The sequence below is a fragment of the Centroberyx gerrardi genome, chromosome 20, assembly GCF_048128805.1.
Source record: "Centroberyx gerrardi isolate f3 chromosome 20, fCenGer3.hap1.cur.20231027, whole genome shotgun sequence".
Classification (NCBI taxonomy): Eukaryota; Metazoa; Chordata; class Actinopteri; order Beryciformes; family Berycidae; genus Centroberyx; species Centroberyx gerrardi.
Window position 1 is genome coordinate 21288910 of NC_136016.1, and position 21915 is coordinate 21310824.

Genomic DNA, 21915 nt, shown 5'->3' on the forward strand with positions numbered 1-21915 from the left:
AGAGTGAAGCCTCTTTGTTTTTTGCTCTGAGTCTGTGACTGCTAATTAGATTATTCGTTTTCTAGCACAACGCTCCAAGTTTGTTTGTTTGTTCTGTGCTCTGTGTTGGCGTTTACCAGCATATGCTCTGCTCAGCGGTGATTCACAGGTGTGCATGCATGCTTGCATGTGTGTGTGTGTGTGTGTATTTGTGTGTATGCATGCCTGCATGTGTGAGTGTATGTTTGGTTTTGCTTTATGCCATGTGCAAATGAATGTGGTTGTGTATATGCAGATTTTTGTGTGTATGTGTGTTTGTGTTTGCATGTGTGCATGCATGTGTGTGTGTGTGTGTGTGTGTGTATGTATGTGTGTTATGTTATTAGAGTGAATTTAGGAGTCTGGTGATCTTGCTAACCTGATAACTACCCTGCTGGGTTCTTATCATATCTCAGTCAGTCTGTTTCCTGTCATTAAGACTAAATAGGATTTCCCCAAATCATATTCTGCTGCACTGCTGTCCTGTCCTTAATGAGCAGGCACACACACACACAGACACACACACAGTCACACACACACAGTCACACATGCAGAACCTACTCTCCTCACACTCGTTATATTTGCTTCATTTACTTTGCACCTATTACCTCTTAGCAGCGCCAGCATCAGCACTTTCAGTATTTATAGCCTGAACCTTGAGCTGTTGTTCCGTTTGTTGCAGCACCTTTATGACAAGTCTTTCTCCCCCTCCTTCTCTCTCTCTCTCTCTCTCTCTCTCTCTTCTATCTCTACCACTGCTCCCTCTATCGTCCTCCTCTATCCCTTTGTATTCCCCCCATTTAATTACCACTGCTCTTATCCGCCCTCTCTCCCCTCCCTATTCACTTCCCCTCCTTCCACCTCCCTGTTTTTATTTTTCCTACCTCATCTGTCTCTCTCTCTCTCTCTCTCCCTCTCTCTTTCCCATCCTCTCTCTCTCTCTCTCTCTCCCGCAGAGCCGGACTGGGCATCGTTGACTTTGGGTGTGTTTGTTTGCCAGGCCTGCTCGCTCCTCCACCGGAGCATCCCCCACATCAGCCGGGTCAAGTCTGTCCAGGACACGTGGGATGCCAGCGAGGTGGAGGTAGGATGGAAACAACAAACATACTGTGGATCGCAAACATCCGACTTCCAAAATATATGAATATCCCCGAAAAACATGTATACGCCCCAAAAACATATCCTGCCGCCCTTCTCATCTAGAGACTAGCAGACATTGTAGCATCGCAGGCTCTGCTCAGGTGCACTGTTGACATTTGATATTTGACTAGTCTAGCGTGGCGTAGTAGTTCTCAACCTGGGGGTCGGGACCCCTCAGAGGGTCACGAAATAATGTCAGGGGGTCGCAAGATGATTTATGGGATAGGAAAAAAGCATATTTCTACTATAAAAATGTCATGTCTATTTTTTCTGATTTTTCTCTAAATTTTGCTTTTTTCTTGTGAAATACTGAATACTTTTTAGCTTCTATGCCTCCTCTGATAATTAATCAATTGAAACAACATGAAAAGGGAAAATCATTCTTTGGTTGAACTCTACACACTTTGTGCCGGGGGGTTGCGAGTAGGCATCGCTTTGTTTTAAGGAGTCACGAGCCAAAAAAAAGTTATGAACCACTGGTTTAGCGGATGTTGGCTGATTGGATAATCCTCCTATTGGCTCCAGCGTTTTTTGGCCGGCCCTCTCCCCTTCCGTTCTGTGCTGTGTGTTCCCTCTTTCAAAATCCCCCTACAATGCGCAATAACAACAACAACGAATCTAGCCGTCCAGCTAGCAGCAGAATGCTAACAAGTTTATGATGGAAAACTCTGGTTCAAGGTTGTGTTGAAACAGAGGAGACTGGGGAAGCTGATATTGATGAGACTTGTGAGGAAAAATGGGTAGAGGTTTTAGATGTAAGGGGACGATAGGGGGAAGGTAATGGGGATGTGGTGGGAGCGAACTGAGGTTTGTTGGTGATAAACCCAAATAGGGAGCACAATGATTAGATAACTAGATGTGACCAATGTTCCTCCCAAAAGGTTTCTGAGATGCCGTTCTGCACACCACTGTTGTACTAAACTGTCTGTTAGCTTGAACAAGTCTTACCATTCTCCTCTGACCTCTCTCATCAACGAGACGCTTTCGCTGACTGGATGTGTTTAATTTATCGCACGATTCTCCGCAAACTCTACACACTGTAGTGCGCAAAAATCCCAGGAGGCCGTCTGTTTCTGAGATACTAGCACCGGCGGTTCTTGCACAAACGATTATACCAAATTCAAAGTCACTTAAATCGCATATGTTGCACATTTTAACTTTTAGTCGGACAGTAACTGAAGCTCTCGACCCTGTCTGGACGCTTTATACTTGCATGTGACTCACTGCAGTTTGCGTAAAAGGGGGAGGTGTACCTAATAAAGTGGATACTCGGTTACCCTAAATGGAAACAGGGCATGATCCTGTGTATTGGTAATATTGATAATATGTTTGAAATGTTACGTCAGAGGCGTCACTATGGTGGCAGATGTGACACATGTTAATGTCTGTTATTATTTTGTAGTTGGACAGCTTTGTGGTGTTGTTGATTTTCCTCGGCTATTAACGTTTGACCTTCACAATAAAAGCGCCGTAGTGCTGCGTCCCTTCCAGAGCCCCTCAGAGGATAAGAGAGACGTGTTGTGAGGTTCAGCCAGCTGGACCGGGTTCAGGGATTATCTCTGGATGAAACGCATGATGGAGGGAGAGAGGGCAGAAGGCAGACGCTTCCCCGACGCAGCTTAGCCATTTCGGCAATTAATCCCTTAGCAAAGCAAGGGGCCGGCACTGTGAACTGCATAACTTCACTTGTAGTATTCTTTAGCCCACTTGTTCTCATCTCATTTAAATTTGAACTCTGTATTCTTCTTCTTCTTGTTATTTTGTTGTCATCATTCTCAGTTTTGATTTTCTTGAATTGTCGTGGCTGTTATGTGTCACCTGCTTTAAAAGTGTTTCCTAATAGCACTTTATTAGTAGTATTAGTATTTGTATTGGTTTTAGTATTAGTATTATTATAGCTGTGCAGTGTAGGTGCACTCATAACTTTTTTGTCCACTGGCTATGGTGGCTGGTGTGGACCAAAAGTCTGCAGCCACTCACTATTTCACCTGCCAGCTAGGTTTTTTGAATAGAAAATAACCTCCAAATGGCTGGTTCCCTGTAAATCTGCTTGTAGGGCAGACAAACAAAATTTCCATGGGTTTTAATTTCCCTCCCTGCAAATTTGAGATGCAGCAATTTACAAACTATGTTCTATTTATGTGTTAATTTGAACGTTAAACATACAGTCAATCATACAAACAACAGTCTTGATATGATCATTTGTCTTCCTTTTCAGCTGGTGGCTGCTATGGGAAACAGTGCAGCCAAGGCCAAGTACGAGCAGAAGGTTCCTGCTTTCTACTACAGACCAACACACACCGACTGCAAGTAAGTTGTCTGGCCTTGGTTTGCTATGACATTAAACAATAATAAGCGTTAGTAGTGGCTATAACAAAGCCAGAAACCAGCTGTTTGTTCAGGTTAACTGAGCTGACTCTTCTCAAGCTACAGCTCAGAGTGTTTTGGAGTAGAGACTAGGGCTAAAGACAAGACAGTTTGCTGTGTCACAGTAACCTACATTTGGAAATTAATCCACCTTATCACAATATTCACTTTTACTGAGAACGTTACTGAATGGCTCCACAGCCACACCACAACAAGTTTTTCAGGTTTCTCTATTTTTCTAGCCTGGCTGTTGTATATTTAGCCATTATTTGCATACAGCCAATTTTCCAGTGAATCCTCATGATGACACCACACATAGTTGCTGGGAGATCTGTAACGCAGCTGCAACGCCTCTATAACATGCAGCATAATAACTGTGTAATGCATTATTGCAGCGCATTCACAGGTATAATGTGGTTTTTGTATAGTTCATGAGCTTTGCGCTAACACTGCCACAGTCAGGCGTTCAGTTCCCACCCATGGTAAAAATGTAAGCAGTCATGGTGCTGTAAGGTGCTTTGGATAAAAGCGTCCTGAGTGTCCTGAGATTCAAACAACAAAGACTGCACTGTGTGAGGCAGTTAATCCCCTTTGGAGTGAGTAACTTAACTTTTTAGTGTCTTTTTATTGAGAGTATATTATCTTTTATTACCTGGTCCGCAAGTATCAATCAGTAGGACAGAAACAGGCTCTCTGGCCCTGTCAGCACATGCTCCATAATCATTGGATTACCTCGGAGAAGACTCAGAGAGTTTTACTCTCAGCACAGGCAATATTAGATTAGATATGAGATGACAAGTCACATATACTATACTCAATGAAGTCAGCCTCCTCCCATCAGGCAGGTGCTTTCTGGCTCCCCAGTGTCAGACAAACCAAAGGAAAAACAACTTTGTACCAGAAGCAATAAAAAATTTACATAAGAATTGGGAGGTTTCCAACATACTATTATAATTTCAGCTATATGCATTTCACTCCTGAGCTCTGCCTGCATTCTGCACTTAACAAAAATATACATCTACTGTCCTGTGTGTTTTTGCTATGTGATGTGTATTCTGTGTTTTGTTTTTAATTATTGTTTATACCTATAATTGCGTTTTTTTTTTAATTTCCCCATATGTGGGATAAATAAAGTTGCTTTATTGCTTTTCTCTAACTTCTTCTCAATCTTTTAAAATCTTTTCACATATGATAAGAACAGGCAGAGGTAGTGGAAGTTACACCGCACGTTGATAAGTGTTAAAGTGAAAAAATCGTTACTGTATATTGAGCTTCATCGTTTCACACCTCTGACTGTGGCTGTCACTTTGCTTCTGCTTCTCGTGTGTGTGTGTGTGTTTGAATGTGTGAGTGTGTGTGTTTGACTGTGTGTGTGTGTGTGTGTGTGAAAGAGAGTAGAGGGGGATGCTGAAAGTGATGTAACGAAAATAATGACGCAGCATTTTGTGTGGGTAATCTAGGTTTGCAGAAAGAACAAATTTAGCTACTCTTGGAGGCCGATGGATGTCTATTACTGAAACGCCTTGGTTTTTCTGTACCAATAAACATGTTTTTTTTTATAACAATAGCTGTAGAAATAGAATTTGTTCTTCCTTTCTACCTTTTTCCAGTTCATGCACCTTGGTTGTAAGGCGAGGTAGCGACAGTCTTTTTTTCTTAGGTTTGTCCATCCATCTGTTCATCTGCCTCTCTGCCTCTCTGTGAAAGAATACGCTTGAAATGGACAGAAAGAGAGGAAAAAACGACTGAGGAAGGCAGCGTGAGAGAAAGGGAAACGGTAGAGAAACGCAGATGAAAGAGAAGAGGAGCGGAGTCTGAGTCACGGCGTCTGTTTGCACTCACGAGAAAAAAAACCCAAAAGGCGATCTGCTCCTCTAAGAACCGGAGCGTTTGGTGTTTAAGACAGATTTGTCTGAGTGTCACTGGAAGGTGTCGCTCAAAACAAATCTCTAATGAGAGGAAGACATCTTTACTTCCTTGATGCTGATGGAATAGTCGTTTTATTTTTCTAGTGAAGGATGAAGAGAGGAAGATGAAAAGGATAAATGTGTAGAGATGAGAGCAGTCGGGAGCCAGAGGGAAGGGGGGAGAGAGACATAGAGAGACAGAGAGAGAGAGAGCTTGTTGGCATGGTGATGTGCTGACTGTTGCCGTTCGTTCCTCCACACGATGAAAAGAAAGAAGACGGTGTAAAATTGAGATTGCTTCTTTTATTGCAGCATTGGTGAATCATTGAGTCATTGCAGCTCTGAATTAATTTTACTAGGCAGCCATTAGAAATGTGGAAAGATAAGGTCGTGATCACATTGGACGCTTTCTTCTCCCGCTCAAACGCACAAACGAGAGAGGAAGAGCTCAAAGGGCGCGAAGAGCGTGACATCATCCTTGTTGCCGTGCAGCTAACAAAGGGAGTTAACGCTGAAAATAATAATGGACAAGAGAAAGTTAGCGATTGAGGATGAGGATGAGGAGCCCGTTCTGAAACGGAGGATGTAGCTAAAGTGAGGCAAATAGCAGAACCCACTATTGGCAGATCTTTAGAAGTTGGGTTGTGGTCCCATTGACTTCATGGAGTTGGGCGGTTTGGAGTCTTTTTGGAGCCTCTAGCGGACGTTAGAGGAATTGCTGCCTGCCGCCGCTTCCTTATTGGCTTCAAAATTCACCCGTGGTTTTGGCCGCTTGCTTCAAATTGGAGAGCTCATGGCAGCGCCCCAAAATGTGCAGCATCCAAAACTCAAGGCACATTTTGGAGGAGACACGTGCCTGCTGTAACTGAAAAGAAGGTACAGTCTCGTTCAGAAAGTCTCCTGTGTGATCACGGCCCCATTCTCCCCCAGAAGGAAACGTCAGAAACCCAACAGAAGCTGAAAGATGAGATGCTTATTGCCTTCCTCAACCTAATCAAAAGTGCTATAATCCATTAAAAAACTGCTACCTTAAATTTATTAGTCCATATTTCATAAATAGGGATGATTTCATTCTCAGCTGTTGCTATTTTGTAATGGTCTTAGGATCGCTAATAGCTTAGTGATGAGTTGTACCTTCATGCCAGTGATCATTTTCTAAGAGAAGTTTTTTCAAATACTGGAGATCTTATTTTGGAATGAATCGCTTCATGCAAACGTAGATTATCAACGGCTGGGAATTGCTGATTGTGATTAATCTCAATTTTCAGCTGCTACAGTAACTCAAAAATAGATGCATTTTTGCTCCAGTGTCTAGAGATGCAGATCAACCGCTCACAGCTTCAAAACACTTGTTATAGTCATTTTCTTCTCTCACAAACTGCTAGTCTTTGTATGAGGAGCTTAGACAATCCATTTGAGTGTGAAACATGTGTCTGATGCCTGTCGCTGAATGCCTGCAGAGTGGTTTCCAGTGGTTAGCAGGGACACACTGCCATGTTGGAGGAGTGACAACAAAAGGAAAGATGCTAACATTATCACTTCCTCCTCCCTGATCCTTTTCACAGTTTTACAGCATAATGTTTTAGAGCATAATTTGAACACCCTACCACCAAACAGAAGTTACGCATTTTCTTTTGTCAGAGAGGAAGAGGTGATGTGTAGCATTTTTAAACATACGTATATCATTGGCAAATTAATCGTGAAACCTTTCTATAATTACTGTAAATAAATGAGACCATGATCGAGACGATTGGTCGTCTCTATCGAAAAAAAGGAAAGGAAAGAGAATATTCGCAGTGTTTTACTGAATATTCTGCTGATGTGAAAGCTGACTGTGTTTGCTGTTGTGTTTCCAGGCTGCTGAGGGAGCAGTGGATCAGAGCGAGGTACGAGAGGAACGAGTTCGAGTTTATCGAGAAACAGGAGCCTTACTCTGCAGGTGAGCACACACACACACACACACACACACACACACACACACACACACACACACACACACAATTTGTATTACTATACTTGTGAAGACACTCCCTAAACCCTAACCTTAACCTAATTCTAATCTCATTCTATTTCTATCTTTTATTATTATCCTTACTTACCTGTTTTTATCTTTCTTTCTTTCTTTCTTTCTTTCTTTCTTTCTTACTTTCTTGCTTTCACCCAAGTCCTAACCCTAAACTACCATTATCCTTACCCTTAAATGAAGCAGAATTTGTGTGTGAGGACATTTGGCCCTCATAAGTATAGAAATACAAGAACACACACACGCATGCACACACACATACACACGCAGAAGAGTTTCCAAGGTATCTCTACTGAAAGAAGAGAAAATGACGGGTCTGTCGTCCTGTCAGACTTGCATCAGTTACCCTCCGATGAGCAGAACCTTGAAACCTCCTTGGACAAACGTTTCCCAGAAGATGCCGATATCAGGAATTCAATTACGCCGAAACATTCATTGACGACTTTGAAACGTTCATTTTCATCCCTCTTCTTTAAGTGGCTGCGGATTTGTTGGCCAATTTAACGCTGAGTCATCATATTCAAGCAGTGACATTGTAATTGTCACTGTCAAGGGAATACTATAGAGTACAGCTGCCATTGAGACTGTGCATATTTGTGTGTGTGTGTGTGTGTGTGGTTGGTTGGTTGTGTGTGTGCGTTTCTGGGCGGATGTGTGGATTTGTATGTATGTTTGTGTGGAGGCTAGGTGTGTGTGTGTGCATGAATGTGTGTGAGGTTGTGTGTATGTGTGTTGGTGTGTTTATGTGTGCGTATGTGTCTGTTGTTGGCATGTTTGTGTGCGAACTTGTGTTTATCTGTGTGTGTGTGTGTGGTTGGTTGGTTGTGTGTGTGCGTTTCTGGGCGGATGTGTGCATTTGTATGTATGTTTGTGTGGATGCTAGGTGTGTGTGTGTGCATGAATGTGTGTGAGGTGTGTATGTGTGTTGGTGTGTTTATGTGTGCGTATGTGTCTGTTGTTGGCATGTTTGTGTGCGAACTTGTGTTTATTTCTCTGTGTGTGTGTGTGTGTGTGTGTATGGATGGTGAGTGTATTTGTGTGTAGAGGGTATGTGTACGTGTGTGTGTGTGTGTGTGTGTGTCTGTCTCTGTGAGTATACATTTCATGTCTTGTTAAAGATGGAGTTTTCTTATTGGCTAGCAATGACCTCATGTGTTTATCATTAGCCGGAGTGGAGGAGCGTGCGTACACACACACACACACACACACACACACACACACACACAGAAGGCTTCACTTGGTAATTTTGTCGTCTCTATACTTGCATTGTGTATTGCTCATCACTATGTGCATGGCATCAGCTGTTCACTGCTACATTACTGTGTGTGTGCGTGTGTGTGTGTGTGTGTGTGTGTGTGTGTGTGTGTGTGTGACTATTGGGAGTAACCTGGCCTCCACAGCGGTCAATGTCAACATTGATCCAGTGTGCAGAGAAGAGGAGGAGAGAAAAGGGGGTTAGGAAAGGAGGCGAGGGAGGGGAGAAGGAGGGCTATTGATCGATGAGGTAATGCCAGTGTAGGTGAATGTTTCATGTCAGAAAGTCAGACACGAAAGGAGAGAGAGCGTGTACACACACACACACACACACGTTGTAGAGGGATAGGGAAGAGGAGAATGGGAATGGAGGGCAGAGCAGGAAAAAACAGGGGAATGACAAAAAATACAGAAAGAGAGATGGAACGCAGAAAGAAGAAGAGGGGAATAGGGAACAGAAAGTAAGAAAAGAGAGAAAGAGAGAACAGAGGAAGTGTGATTGAGTCGAAATGGAAATGAGGGAAGGGATACAAAGGAAAAATGAGGTGGAGCGGAAGATGCAGATATAGACGGGGGAATATCTGTGAGATTTCTGACTTTTGATGCTCTTCAAAGAAACATCTTACATCACAGCAGAGGAAAAAGTCACTAAAATCAGCTTAAAACCTCACCAACTCCCACACCCACCCACATACACCCACCCACACACCCACACACATCCACCCACCCACACACACACACAGAAAAACACAGCCTTAAACACACTAGCAACGACAACGGAATGGAATATACCAATCTACCAATCAATATACCAACCGTCAACATCTACACACCACTATCTACAATTTCCCATATATCTGTGAGAGTGTGTGTGTGTGTGTGTGTGTGTGTGTGTGTGTGACTGTGCATCTGTGTGAACCAGGCAGGCTACAGTATATTGAATTAGTCACTCCACTTAAGTCAGGACAGCCGCTGTAAACTGAAACTCATCTTGTAAAAGTGAATGGTCCGATAAGAGATTTATTTCCAAATGTAGGTTACTGTGACACAGTAAACTTGTCTTTAGCCCTAATCTCTACTCTAAAACACTCTGAGTTGTAGCTTGAGAAGAGTCAGCTCAGTTATCTGAAGAAACACGTTAATAAAAAAAAAGGTTTTGGCTTTGTTAGCTAACTAGCCAGCAAGCTAACCTAGCAAAGCAACTAATACTAATGTTGACAACTACTAGCCACTAATCGGCAGCTAACATTAGCTGTTGTGTTTTAGGTGTGCTAGCAACAATACAGTGATGATAACTCTAGACACATTAGTGTTAGTTAGCAAGCTGACTAACAAGACAACATTTTCTAAACACAAAATTAGTTTACTGACACAGTATCAGTCTTGTCTTTAACCATAGTCTCTACTTCAAAACACTCAAAGTTTGAGAGGAGTCAGCTCAGTTAATCTGAAGAAATGGGTAAAAGCTTTTTGGCTTTGTTAGCTAGCTAACTAACTAGCCATTAAGCTAACCAAGCAAAGAAGCTAATGCTAATGTTAATATGCAACTACCAGCCACTGCAAGATAGTAGCAATGTTAGCTGTTGTATAAATTAGATGTGTTAGCAACAATACAGTGATGGTATAGTTAGCAAGCTAACTAGCAAGACAACGCAAAATCGATGTTGGCTGGGAAATGATCAGTTCCCAGTCAAAAACAGCACAGAAACAAATCACGTCTATTCAATAGTCGGCCGAGTTGTAAGTTTAGAAATACAACCAGCTGTTGTCAGCCATTGCTGCAAAGATGTAGACCTAAAAAATGGCCGCCAGTGGGCAGGTTACATCACGCCCCTTTTCCGCCGAATCAGATTCCTTCCTCCATATCTTCCTCCTCTACATACTCCAACTGCATGAATTAAAAAACAATTTTATACCTTTATAATTGCTTCTCTCATTTCCTAGCACTTTACTACATGATCATTCTGGGCACAATGTCTCTCTTTAATGCTGATGTAAGAATTGAAGTTCGACAGTCGCGCTCATCGTAAAGTTGCTCTGGAGAAGAGCGTCAGCTAAACGGCTAAAATGTAAATGAGTCACTCCTTTGGTGCGCCACCTCATTATGCGTAGACATCTTCCTCCCATTCAACCCACAGAAATAGATCCGGACTTGAAAGAAAATACTTTGCAGCACGACAGAAATAGAAACATATTGGAAAAAAGACAGAACGGCAGACTGTGTAGGCAGGACTTCTTTCCGAAATAGACTGAAAAAGAAAGGAGACATTACAGGCTATAAATAGAACAGCATATCATTAACATGGAAAAGGATGTTCTTTGGCACGGAGGCAACGTAATCTCTGTCTGTGTCGCCTTATGCTGCATTTCCTCCCACTCTCCTCCCTCCCTGTTTGCTTGTTTCTTGGATGTCAGGCTGTGTTGTTTCTCTCTCTCTCTCTCTCTCTCTCTGTCTCTCTCTCTCTCTTTTCTCCTTTTCCTCTTTCAAATGATCTTTGATTTCAAAATGCTTTTCTGACATATCGTCTTACATCGTCCAGTTTCTCCACATCTCTCCTGTCTCCTCTGATGGGTTTTTGACCGCCCTCTCCCTCTCCCTCTCCCTCTCTTCTCTTCCTCCGTCTCCGCCCAGGGTACCGAGAGGGGTTTCTATGGAAACGAGGGCGAGACAACGGCCAGTTCCTCAGCCGAAAGTTCATCCTGTCGGAGAGGGAGGGAGCCCTCAAATACTTCAACAAGCAGGATGTAAGCAGGATGAATCGGTCCGCTGGGTTGTGTAGCCGCGGACGGACACCAGCCTGCCAGTTCCAACTGAACAGTTTTACATTTAGCGAAATTCCTCTTTGTAGAAGAATTTGTGCCTGGGCTTGTTGTCATGGCATCTATCCTGTGTATAAGCATTTTGAGTCCATCTCATCTCTAAACTCTTATTTTAGAGCGTTAAAAATTGCAGTAACTACAAAATAGGGAGGAAACAGAGGCAGTAACTGTTTTTTTTCCTTTGCATTCTAACATTTTAACTAATTAAAGCAGTCTGCCTCAGACGCTCCATTGATATCAGATAACTAGAACTGCACCAATTATTGGTAAACCTATTCATACATGCAGACCTACAGTAAGTGAGTAATTAGTCAATTTGAAATGTATTACACTACAAAATCATCGACCCTCTGGTCATACCTGAGAAATGTCACAATAACAAACATTGTGACATTTTTTCCATGTTGAAGCTTTTCATGAAATCCTGTGCAGTGAGGTCAGTAAACGTCACACAGCTCATGTTTACCACCCGGCCGGTCTGTGATGCTTTAAACCAAAGGAGATGAGAGAGGAGAAGATCTAATGTCGGTGAGTCCAGCTTTCTCTGGACGGAGCGCTGCTCACCGCTGTTTAGGAGACAGATTTTGATTTGTCACTCCCTGTGGGTGGAGATGTTTTCCTGCCAGGGACCATACCAGACAGCAGAATTTAATTTAGGCAAATAGGGTGAATCTGCAGCGTCTCAATTAGGGGAGGATGGGACACATCACCAAGGCTAACGGTAATTTCTGGGCTGTTAGCATTTTGTGACCCTGAATCAAATCACTTTTTTATAGTCTGACAACAGAAACAGAAATATATGTCAAAGACAACACCTGTATTGTGTTATACACTATGTTGAAACTCAAAATAAGTGATCACAGACAACATTGAAGGCGACAGAAAGCTGGCTTCTTGCTGGCAATGGTGAGAACCGATCTATAAAATGCTAGGATGAAGCGGAACTATGTCACCCATGTTTGTGAAAAAGGTCTATACTCAGGTGTGCAAGAGGACCTACTGTGTTAAAATGTCCTGTCCCCCCCGTGTGTTCTCCCTGCCCCCCTCCACCCAGGCCAGGGAGCCCAAGGCGATGATGAAAATCGAAACGCTCAACGCCACCTTCCAGCCGGCCAAGATCGGCAACCCCTGCGGCCTGCAGATCACCTACCTGAAGGACAACAGCACAAGGAACATCTTCGTCTACCACAGCGACGCCAAGGTACCCAACACACACATTTCACACACACACACACACACACTCACACTAATTGTATTACTGTACTTGTGACAGGGTATCTGCAAGATCTTTAATAAGTCTGAAAAAGTCTTACATTATCTAAATTTAAGGCGTTAAAATGTATTAAAATGTTGTAAACGCAGTTATTAGAAGTCTTAGTTTTTTCACCATGCAATCAGGTTTCTTTGCACTGCATGTCCACTGTTAGATTAACACAGAACAAGGTTTATAGTACAATATGCAGCCTATCTGCTTTACTTTAACACAGTTGGTCTTCATGTCCCTTAACGATTAATTTCCCATTGTCCTTTTTCTTATACTGAAAAATAGGCCGGTTTTGCCAGCTTTGTTTGAATAATTTGGTTTTTAAATTTGTCTTAAATTGAATTCCAGGTAGCGTTAGAAAAGGAGTAGCGTTAAATTTGGCTTTCTGAAACCTGCAGAGACTCTGAGTGAAGACTTTTCCCTAACTCAACCCTCACCATGACATGCGTAGCTTTGTGTCTGTGTGTGTGTGTGTGTGTGTGTGTGTGTGTGCGTGTGTGTGTGTGTCTACCCTCTGTCTCTCTCTGGGGGTTGTTATAGTGCTGAGCACACAAATCATTGCTTCACAACACTGCTGCTCCTCTGGGGTTTATGAAGAAAATAGGAATGAAGGGAAGAGACAGAGAGAGAGAGGAGAGAGAGAGAGAGAGAGAGTCTATCAACAGAGAGAGAGAGAGAGAGAGGGAGCGTTAGAGATAGTCAGTGAAAAGAGAAAGGAGATAAAGAGAAAGAAAGAAAAAGTGACAGAGATTAATAGTCATTCAAGAGAGAGAGAAAGAAAGAGAGAGAGAGTGAAACAGAGAGAGAGAGAGCGTACTGCTCCCTCTGCTGGTCAAGTTGTGTCACAGAAAGCTTTGGGTTCATCGGGTTCATCCGGTGTCACCGTCATCCTGGTGTTGTGCTGGAGTATCGACAGCGCTGCAGCATCCGCACCCCACAGACGCTCCTCACTGCACCTCTCTCTGTGTAGCAGCGATACCTTTAATTCAATCAGTGGATAAACCTCAAAAAGCTCTCGTTCTTCCCACAGAGCCCGGGGTGAATAAATGTCCTGGCTCTCCTGTGTGAATCTCACTGACGGTGTTTTTGTTTCCCCGCAGGAGATGGTCGACTGGTTCAATGCTATCAGAGCGGCCAGGTTCCACTACCTGCAGGTGGCTTTCCCCGGAGCGAGTGACGAGGAGGTGAGGGCGACACGTTGAATCACCCACCATGCTGTTACAGGAGCTGGTGGTCATGAGAAATACCGTCAAAGGTGTACGGTTAAGATAACAGTGGTAATGAGTGTTTCTAATGGGGAAGATGACACAGTAACACCAGAGTAAGGTTCATATTCTGAGTTTTACCACCAGGAATCATCAGTTTTTCACTGGCTAATTATGCAGTGCTGTTATTAATTGTTACCAGATTTTGGGTGACTTTTTGAGTTCCTTTAACATAGATTGAACATTGATCTTGTCTTCCTCTTTTGAGTCAGTTAAGTTGCATTAGAATTGCAAAACCTCATCCATCTTGAAAGATTTCGTTAAAGGTGATACATGTAGAGTTTTAACATCAGTAAATCATTGTCACATTAATTTTGAAACTTGAGTATAATTACTCTAAATAAGCAAGACCATCATCGAGAAGATTGTCAGCCTCCACCTGACTCTACTCTGCATCCTCCATTGTTTCTCCACCTGGTGGATCTGGAGGGAAATCTGCTGGATCGCTTTACGGCACAAAACAGGAAGAGGTTCTGTTCTTCCAGAGCAAACTGAGCTAAAGCTGAAAGAGTTTCTGGCAGCAGATGGTGGAAGGAGGGGAAAGGAAGATGGAGAAATCACTTCCAACATGTTGATCCTTTTCAGGAAAGTATAAAAAGAAAACCAGAGGAAAACAGGAGCGATGCCAGGGAGAGGGAGGAGGGGCAGATAGCAACACACTCTTTGTGACAGAAGCAACAGCGTTTACGGGGAAATGTGGTCTTCATTATGAGAAATAATAGCACTAACAATACTACTGGTGTGAGATGCCTCTATCTCACACCAGTGGTGCCAGTCATCTCCACCATGGTCTCAGTTGTTTACAGTAATTTTACCAAGGTATCACAATTAATTTGACAATGATATATTGATGTTTAAAAATGCAACATATAGCACCTTTAATAATAATACAGATCTAGTTGTCGACTAAAAAGGAAATTGCCTTAAGCGCTCACTCATTGTAAGTCGCTCTTGTCAACTAAGTATGTTTTATATTTCAAGCATGTTTTTTTTTCTTCTCTCATGGTTTTCTCTCGTCTTGCGCTCTTCAGCTGGTGCCCAAACTGACCCGAAACTTCATGAAGGAAGGCTTTATGGAGAAAACAGGTCCAAAGGTTTGTGTTGCTGTTACACGTATTAGAGGGAAATAAATGTTAAAAATGTTGATTACAATTCACTTTCAAAGTTATGCATGTCCTGAAAAAGTCTTGAAAAATGTCTTGAATTTGTCTGGAATTTGCTTATATTCAAAGCCTCAAACGTCCTTGAATAGTAATCTTAAATTCAGTTTTAGAGGCCTTTAATAATGTTGCGGTTTCTTGGTACAATGCTTTTCTAGTGAGAAACCAGTCCAGTCATGTAGACCCATTCTCTAATAGAACAAAAGTATTTTTCTTTTTCATTTTCACGCTCATTTCAGGAGCCAAATTGGTGTTACATTTCATTCTAACTGGCATTAAAAAGATCGTGGAGAAGATTTAAAATGATGAAACTTGCAGACACCCTGCAGACCCCCAACCTGATTCATTTTGTTCACAATGCACTGACTCCCTTTTCTGTTTCCTCTTTCCATCTTATCTCTCTCTCTGGCTCTGCCGCAGCACACAGAGGGCTTTAAGAAGAGGTGGTTCACTATGGACGACAGGAGACTCATGTACTTCAAAGATCCTCTGGTGAGAAGAGACCTGCTCCCTGCTCCACTTTTTGTAGATCTTTTAGTTTCCCATTCCTTATGAGAACAGACCACTAATTTGACGATAAAGTGGTAATCTGTGAGATTCTGGTGTTTCTGCACTGCACTTCCCAGAGATCACCTGTCAATCAAACAGTGTGGGCGGAGCTTGGATTTTCTGTTGATGCAGTTTGAGTTTCTCTTTTCTCTGTCTGTTCAGTCATGGTGGCTATCGCTGCTCATGCTAACTACCCAGTTCTTCTTCTTCTTTTTATTCCAAACAAACCGGAAACATAAAACGCATCACTTCCTGTGAGACCAGGAAAGAGCTACCAGACACCGGCTGTTTAGAACAGACAGTGGAGAAGCTTCCATCAACTGGCATAGGATGAATCACTGTTGTGTTATATCCATCAGCGACAGAGAGTGGTGAAACAGCAATGTATTTATATTAGTATATATTGTATTTAGATTAGTACTTCATTAAAGAAGATTAAAACGCTCATTGTTCATGATTGTGTATGTTTTTTCCCAATTTCAATCTTCCACCTTCTCTCTCTCTCTGTCTCTCCTTCTCTCTCTCCCTCTTTCTCTCTCTCTGTCTCTCCCCCTTTCTCCCCCCTCTATCATTCTCTCTCTCTCTTCTCCCTCTCTCTCTCTCTGCCCCCCCTGTCTCTCCCTCTCCCTCTCTCTCCCGCTCTCTCTCTCTGTCCTTCTCTCTCTCCCTCTCTCTGTCTCTCCCCCCTCTCTCTCTTCTCCCTCTCTCTCTCTCTGCCCCCCTGTCTCTCCCTCTCCCTCTCTCTCTCTTTCTCTCTCTCTGTCCTTCTCTCTCTCCCTCTCTCTGTCTCTCCCCCTCCCTCTCTCTCTCTCTCTCTTTCTCTCTCCCTCCCTCTCTCTCTCTCTCTCCCTCTCCCTCTCTCTCTCTTTCTCTCCCTCTCTCTGTCTCTCCCTCTCTCTCTCTCTCTCTCTCTTTCTCTCTCCCTCCCTCTCTCTCTCTCTCTCTCTCTCTCTCTCTCTCAGGATGCCTACGCCCGGGGCGAGGTGTTCATCGGCAGCAAGGAGAACAGCTACACCGTGCTCTCCGGCTTGCCCCCGACCACCCAGGGGTACCACTGGAACCACGGCATCACCATCGTGACGCCGGACAGGAAGTTCCTGTTCGCCTGCGAGACCGAAGCTGAGCAACGGGATTGGATAGCGGCCTTCCAGAGGGTCATCAATCGACCAATGAGGCCTCAGGAATATGCAGGTAGAGGGAATTGTCCTGTCATTTGTTATGGTGTCTGAAGATATAGTCACAGTTTGAAATGCCTGAGACTTGACTTGCTGAAGAGAAGACTTGAGACTTGACTTGACTTGGGTTCTGGTGACTTGGGACTTGACTCTGACTTGTACTTTGATGACTTGAAAAGGTTTCTAAAGTCTTGACTTGAGATCTTGTGTTTGTGTAAATGACTCAGATTGAAAGTGATGAGATTTGTTCCAGCAGACGACTGAATTTAAATTCTGTTTTCTGAATTTGTATGGAATGATTGAATTTATTGAAGTTGAAACTGATTATAGAAATCAAACTCATGATGCTCTTACCAAGTTTTTATCCTATTAAAACCATATTGCATTGAAAAGTCCTAGATATTTAGTTTTCTTTAAGATATTAAATTGACACTGGACTCTTGATTTGTTCTGACTTGACTTGCTGTTCTACATTTAGACTTGAGACTTGACATTAATGACATGGACTTGACTTGGACTTGACTTGGTAATCTACATGTAGACTTGGGAATTTCATCAGTCTGGGTTTCAGTGGAGAGTTTTAGTGTCCCATGATGGTCTAAATGCTGTTTCAGAGGTTTTTCCACTCTGAAAAGAAGATTCTGGGAAAACACTGAATATGTGTCATATTTTGGGAATAAGAGTTAAACTAGAATAGAAGTTAAACCCATACTGGACGAACCTTTAGGAAAATTGTTCCTTTTGTGCATTGCTATGTATAACTTTTATTTTATCTGGTTGTCTTTGCAGTGGAAGCCCATTTTAAACACAAGCCTTGAAGACTGGGGCTTCATCGAGCCTCAACTCAGCTGGACTGACCCGGTCTCATTCAGATCAGAGAGACAACCCAGTATATGATGATGTATGACTGTATGACCAGAGACCATGAGGGGAGGCGGGGGGTGGAGGGGGGGGGGGGGGGGGGGGGGGGGATGTGGGTATACAGGGAGCCCGGGACGAGGAAAAATGATTGATCAAACAAGAGAGAGAGCGAGATTTTAAAAAATGAGAGAAAAAGGAGGGTCTGTCTGTACTATACTCCAGTTGTAATGGGACTCATGGCTCCTGATGGGGTTAAATGTTAGCGATCAGAGGCCAAAGGTCAGATGATGTCATCACTGTTGCGCCTACCAACCTTGTGCTCTACATTCTCATGCCAAACACGCCTCCCCCCACTCCCTCCCTCCCTCTGCCATGTGGACTTCTTCCCCTGCAGCGACGTCTTGTGAATGGTTCATCCTACCTGTAATCTAGTGTAATTATGTAATCTAGAGTCATTTCACTGTTTGCTTAACGAAGACAATGCATAATTAATTTATTGAATGTACAGTTTCGATGACAGTGGCTTACCGTGTGTGGACTTGTGATGTTTTCGTTTCGCTGAGGAACGCTGTGAGGTTGAATCTCTCTCTGGCTTGAACCTGAATCTACAAGGTGCTGTTAACAACAAATATGCATAAAAAAACACACACACACAAACTCCAAATGATCACCATCTCTCTTAATGTAGCTGGAGTTTCCTGATTTGCATCCGGACAGAGTTATTTTACAACACGATCTGACAGCTGTTCTCTTATTTATTTGGACTGTTGTACATACTGAATCATCGTAGACAGTGAATGCTGCTTCAAAGGATTGTAATGTGACAGGATTGTAATTTATATGACGTAACACTTCAACAATTGTTTTATTTTCTTTCTTTTTCATCTTGTTTTAAAGGCACATTGTTGTGTTGATCCTTTGATCCTAGTGGTAGATTGTTTCATCATAAAAAATCTTAAAATCAATACAGATGAATCTGAAATCAAGTGGAATTCTTTGGTTTGTCTGTTGTGTTTACTCCAGTGTTTTATTATCTATAAAGGTAAAGCTGTTAAGAGAGGCTTGCTGCTCATTTGTTTTCACCTGGCCAGTAGATGGCGCTCCTACATCACATCAAAATGGAGAACTTGACATATTGTTGCTGTCAGGTGAAAACCTTGTATCTTCAAAATATCAACTTTCAGGAAGCTAAGAAAGCAGCCTTGTTTTTAACTTGAACACAATGTATTTTTGAGTTTTTCCCAGAGGTGTGACCAAGTCAACTTTGATCAAGTCCCAAGTCAGTCTCAAGTCTTGAGGAACAAGTCTCAAGTCTAAATGTAGAACAGCAAGTCAAGTCAGAACAAATCAAGAGTCCAGTATCAATTTAATATCTTAAAGAAAACTAAATATCTAGGACTTTTCAATGCAATATGGTTTTAATAGGATAAAAACTTGGTAAGAGCATCATGAGTTTGATTTCTATAATCAGTTTCAACTTCAATACATTCAATCATTCCATACAAATTCAGAAAACAGAATTTAAATTCAGTCGTCCGCTGGAACAAATCTCATCACTTTCAATCTAAGTCATTTACACAAACACAAGATCTCAAGTCAAGACTTTAGAAACCTTTTCAAGTCATCAGAGTACAAGTCAGAGTCAAGTCCCAAGTCTTCTCTTCATGCATCAAGTCAAGACTCAATTAATTCAAACTGTGATCACCCAATGATGGTAGAATCATCTCAACCCACAGAGGAACATCTAATCCTTAAATTGAAGTGAAAACATGAATATTCACTAAAATTGGAGTTATGAGGTTTTCACATGCCATGTTGACTTGGTACCCACAGTGTTTGAGAGAGAGGGGGTATTACTCTGGTACTTTCCAATTTAGGAAGGTAATGAGATAAAGAAAGGCCAGCTGCTCTCTTGTTTTCATCTGTCCAGTAGGTGGCGCTCCTCTATCGCTCATAAAGAGAAACCTTTATGTGTAGATATGCACATTTACAGTTGGCACCCACAGTGTTTGGAGGGTGTGTGAAAGTCTGGTGGCGCAACTGTCTCCTGATGATCTGACCACGCCTACACACACACACACACACACACACACACACACACACACAGGCTCCAGAGTCTTACGGAATCATGGGTAAATCAATGTTGTTTCTGTCTGGCCGGCTTGTTGTCGTTGGCAACCAGGTTGTCATGGTAAACTGCTGAGACAGAGAGCCACTGAGCTGCAGCAGCCAGGTCGGACCCACAGAGGAAGTGTTTAAAACCGGGTGGGACCTCGCTCCGCAGCCGCCATGTTGGTCATGAGGATAATATGGTCAGCTCTGTGTGTGTGTGTGTGTGTGTGCAGTGTAAACATTCATACAGACACATACACACCGCAACATGTGATGCATCTTCTGTGTTTTCTTCCTAACAGAACCGTTCTCAGATCACCATTTGAGAAACATTACATTTATTAATCTGATTAAAACCGTCTTAATGAGAATTTGCATCGCATCTCACAGAGGAAAGAGAGTCTGTGCTCAGGTAATAATTAGCTGTATTACTGCAGATTACTTGTAAAGCCAAGTAATAGTAGTAATTGAAGTAATTAAATTCATAATAAATCAGATCCTGAAATCATAGAAAAATGTGACAATCCAGAGCGCAGGAATACTTTGTCCTCCTGCTTTTCGTTTTTCGTACAGTTTCCTGAGGGTGGGGTCATGGAGTGTGTGTGTGTGTGTGTGTGTGTGTGTGTGGAAGCTGACATTTTGGCTCCATGTCTCCCGCTGGGTGAGCCCTGCGCCCCGGGCCAGCTCTGCCACATGTTGTCCGGTCATGTCCTCCAAACACGTTGACATGTGCAGCAGATGCAGAAGCTCTGATACTGATACTGACACAACACATGGTCATTTAATCCGAATATATGGGTGACATGTTGCTGCTGTCATGTGGAAACACCAGACACTCACTCCTAATTAATTTCCATGTTTTAGCTTCACTTGGAGGAATTCATGGTTCACTATGGACTGAGAAAATTCTTTGAGCCTTTGACTTATAAAACCCTTTCAAACCTGTTCAATAAACTCAAAAATACCTGGTGGTCAAGCTAAAAATGTGTCTGTTTTTCTTAGTTCCTGAAAACATTTTGGACATATAAGGTTTTCACCTGACATTGACAATATGTTGCTTTACAATGGCCTTATTCCACTGTATTGACCTTATGGGTATTTTAATGGGAATCCTCCTACTACATAATCTAATCTTACAAGGATGTAATAACACAATGTCAGTACAATTAGATTGAACTTTGTACTTCAATTTATTTCATTTTTTTTTTACCTTTATTTTACCAGACAAATCAAAATGAGATTAGGAATCTGGTTTCCAAGAGACCCGGCCAAGAAAGCAGCATAAAAAAACTCACATTGTGTTGTTACACCCTTGTAAGTTTATAATGCAGACAGGCAGTGGATTTTGGACATCTAAGAGAAACAGCTGAAAAGGGTAAATGTAATTATGAATGCTATTTCTTTGTATGATTTTGAAAAGTTTTTAACGCTGGTTTGTAGCAAAATTGAGTTTAGGAAAAGTCAAAATTCAAAACAGCTGTCAACTGATCAAGGCTTGGCCTTTTGAGTGTTGACTGAGCCAAAAATATAGTCATAGTTATCATTTTGGATATCGCTGTAGTGGGAACACATACATTATAATTACTTATAACGATTTAAATCTTGTTATAGTTATAGTTGTCTTTATAGTTATCATTCTAGGTGTGAATAAGGACTGGAATAAGGCCATTATCAAGTGTTAAAAACATATGAAATAACACGTTAAATCTTTTGCTCAGTTGTTACATAGTAGGATGTGTTGACTGTTCACTCCTCAGTCTGGTTCCTGGTTAGCGGCACCTCAGCAGATCTCCACTGCATATTATTGCTTTTAGTTATTTACCTCTGTTAAAGCCAGTGCAGCTGTCCTGTCCATCAGGCCCTGCAGCTCACAGTCCAACTGGAGCTGGAACTGTGAAATTAGCTAATCCCCAGCACAGGAAAGCCAACAGGAGCAGCTGTTGGACTGGAAACAAACTGGAAGTGAAGCTGCAGTGAGGAACGGTCAACAGCTACAGCGG

General features: G+C 42.4%; 1 protein-coding gene across 1 annotated transcript in view; it reads left to right on the forward strand.

The window, feature by feature from the left end:
- LOC139919887 (arf-GAP with dual PH domain-containing protein 1) overlaps positions 1-17809 on the forward strand; it is a 29328-nt gene extending 11519 nt beyond the window's left edge. The window contains exons 2-11 of the mRNA XM_071909755.2: positions 975-1102; positions 3377-3468; positions 7289-7371; positions 11342-11454; positions 12584-12730; positions 13894-13977; positions 15090-15152; positions 15639-15710; positions 16730-16958; positions 17732-17809. Of these exons, the coding sequence (XP_071765856.1) occupies positions 975-1102; positions 3377-3468; positions 7289-7371; positions 11342-11454; positions 12584-12730; positions 13894-13977; positions 15090-15152; positions 15639-15710; positions 16730-16958; positions 17732-17760 (1040 nt within the window). The 3' untranslated portion in view covers positions 17761-17809. The remainder of the gene's footprint in view (positions 1-974; positions 1103-3376; positions 3469-7288; positions 7372-11341; positions 11455-12583; positions 12731-13893; positions 13978-15089; positions 15153-15638; positions 15711-16729; positions 16959-17731) is intronic.
- The last annotated feature ends 4106 nt before the right edge of the window (positions 17810-21915 follow it).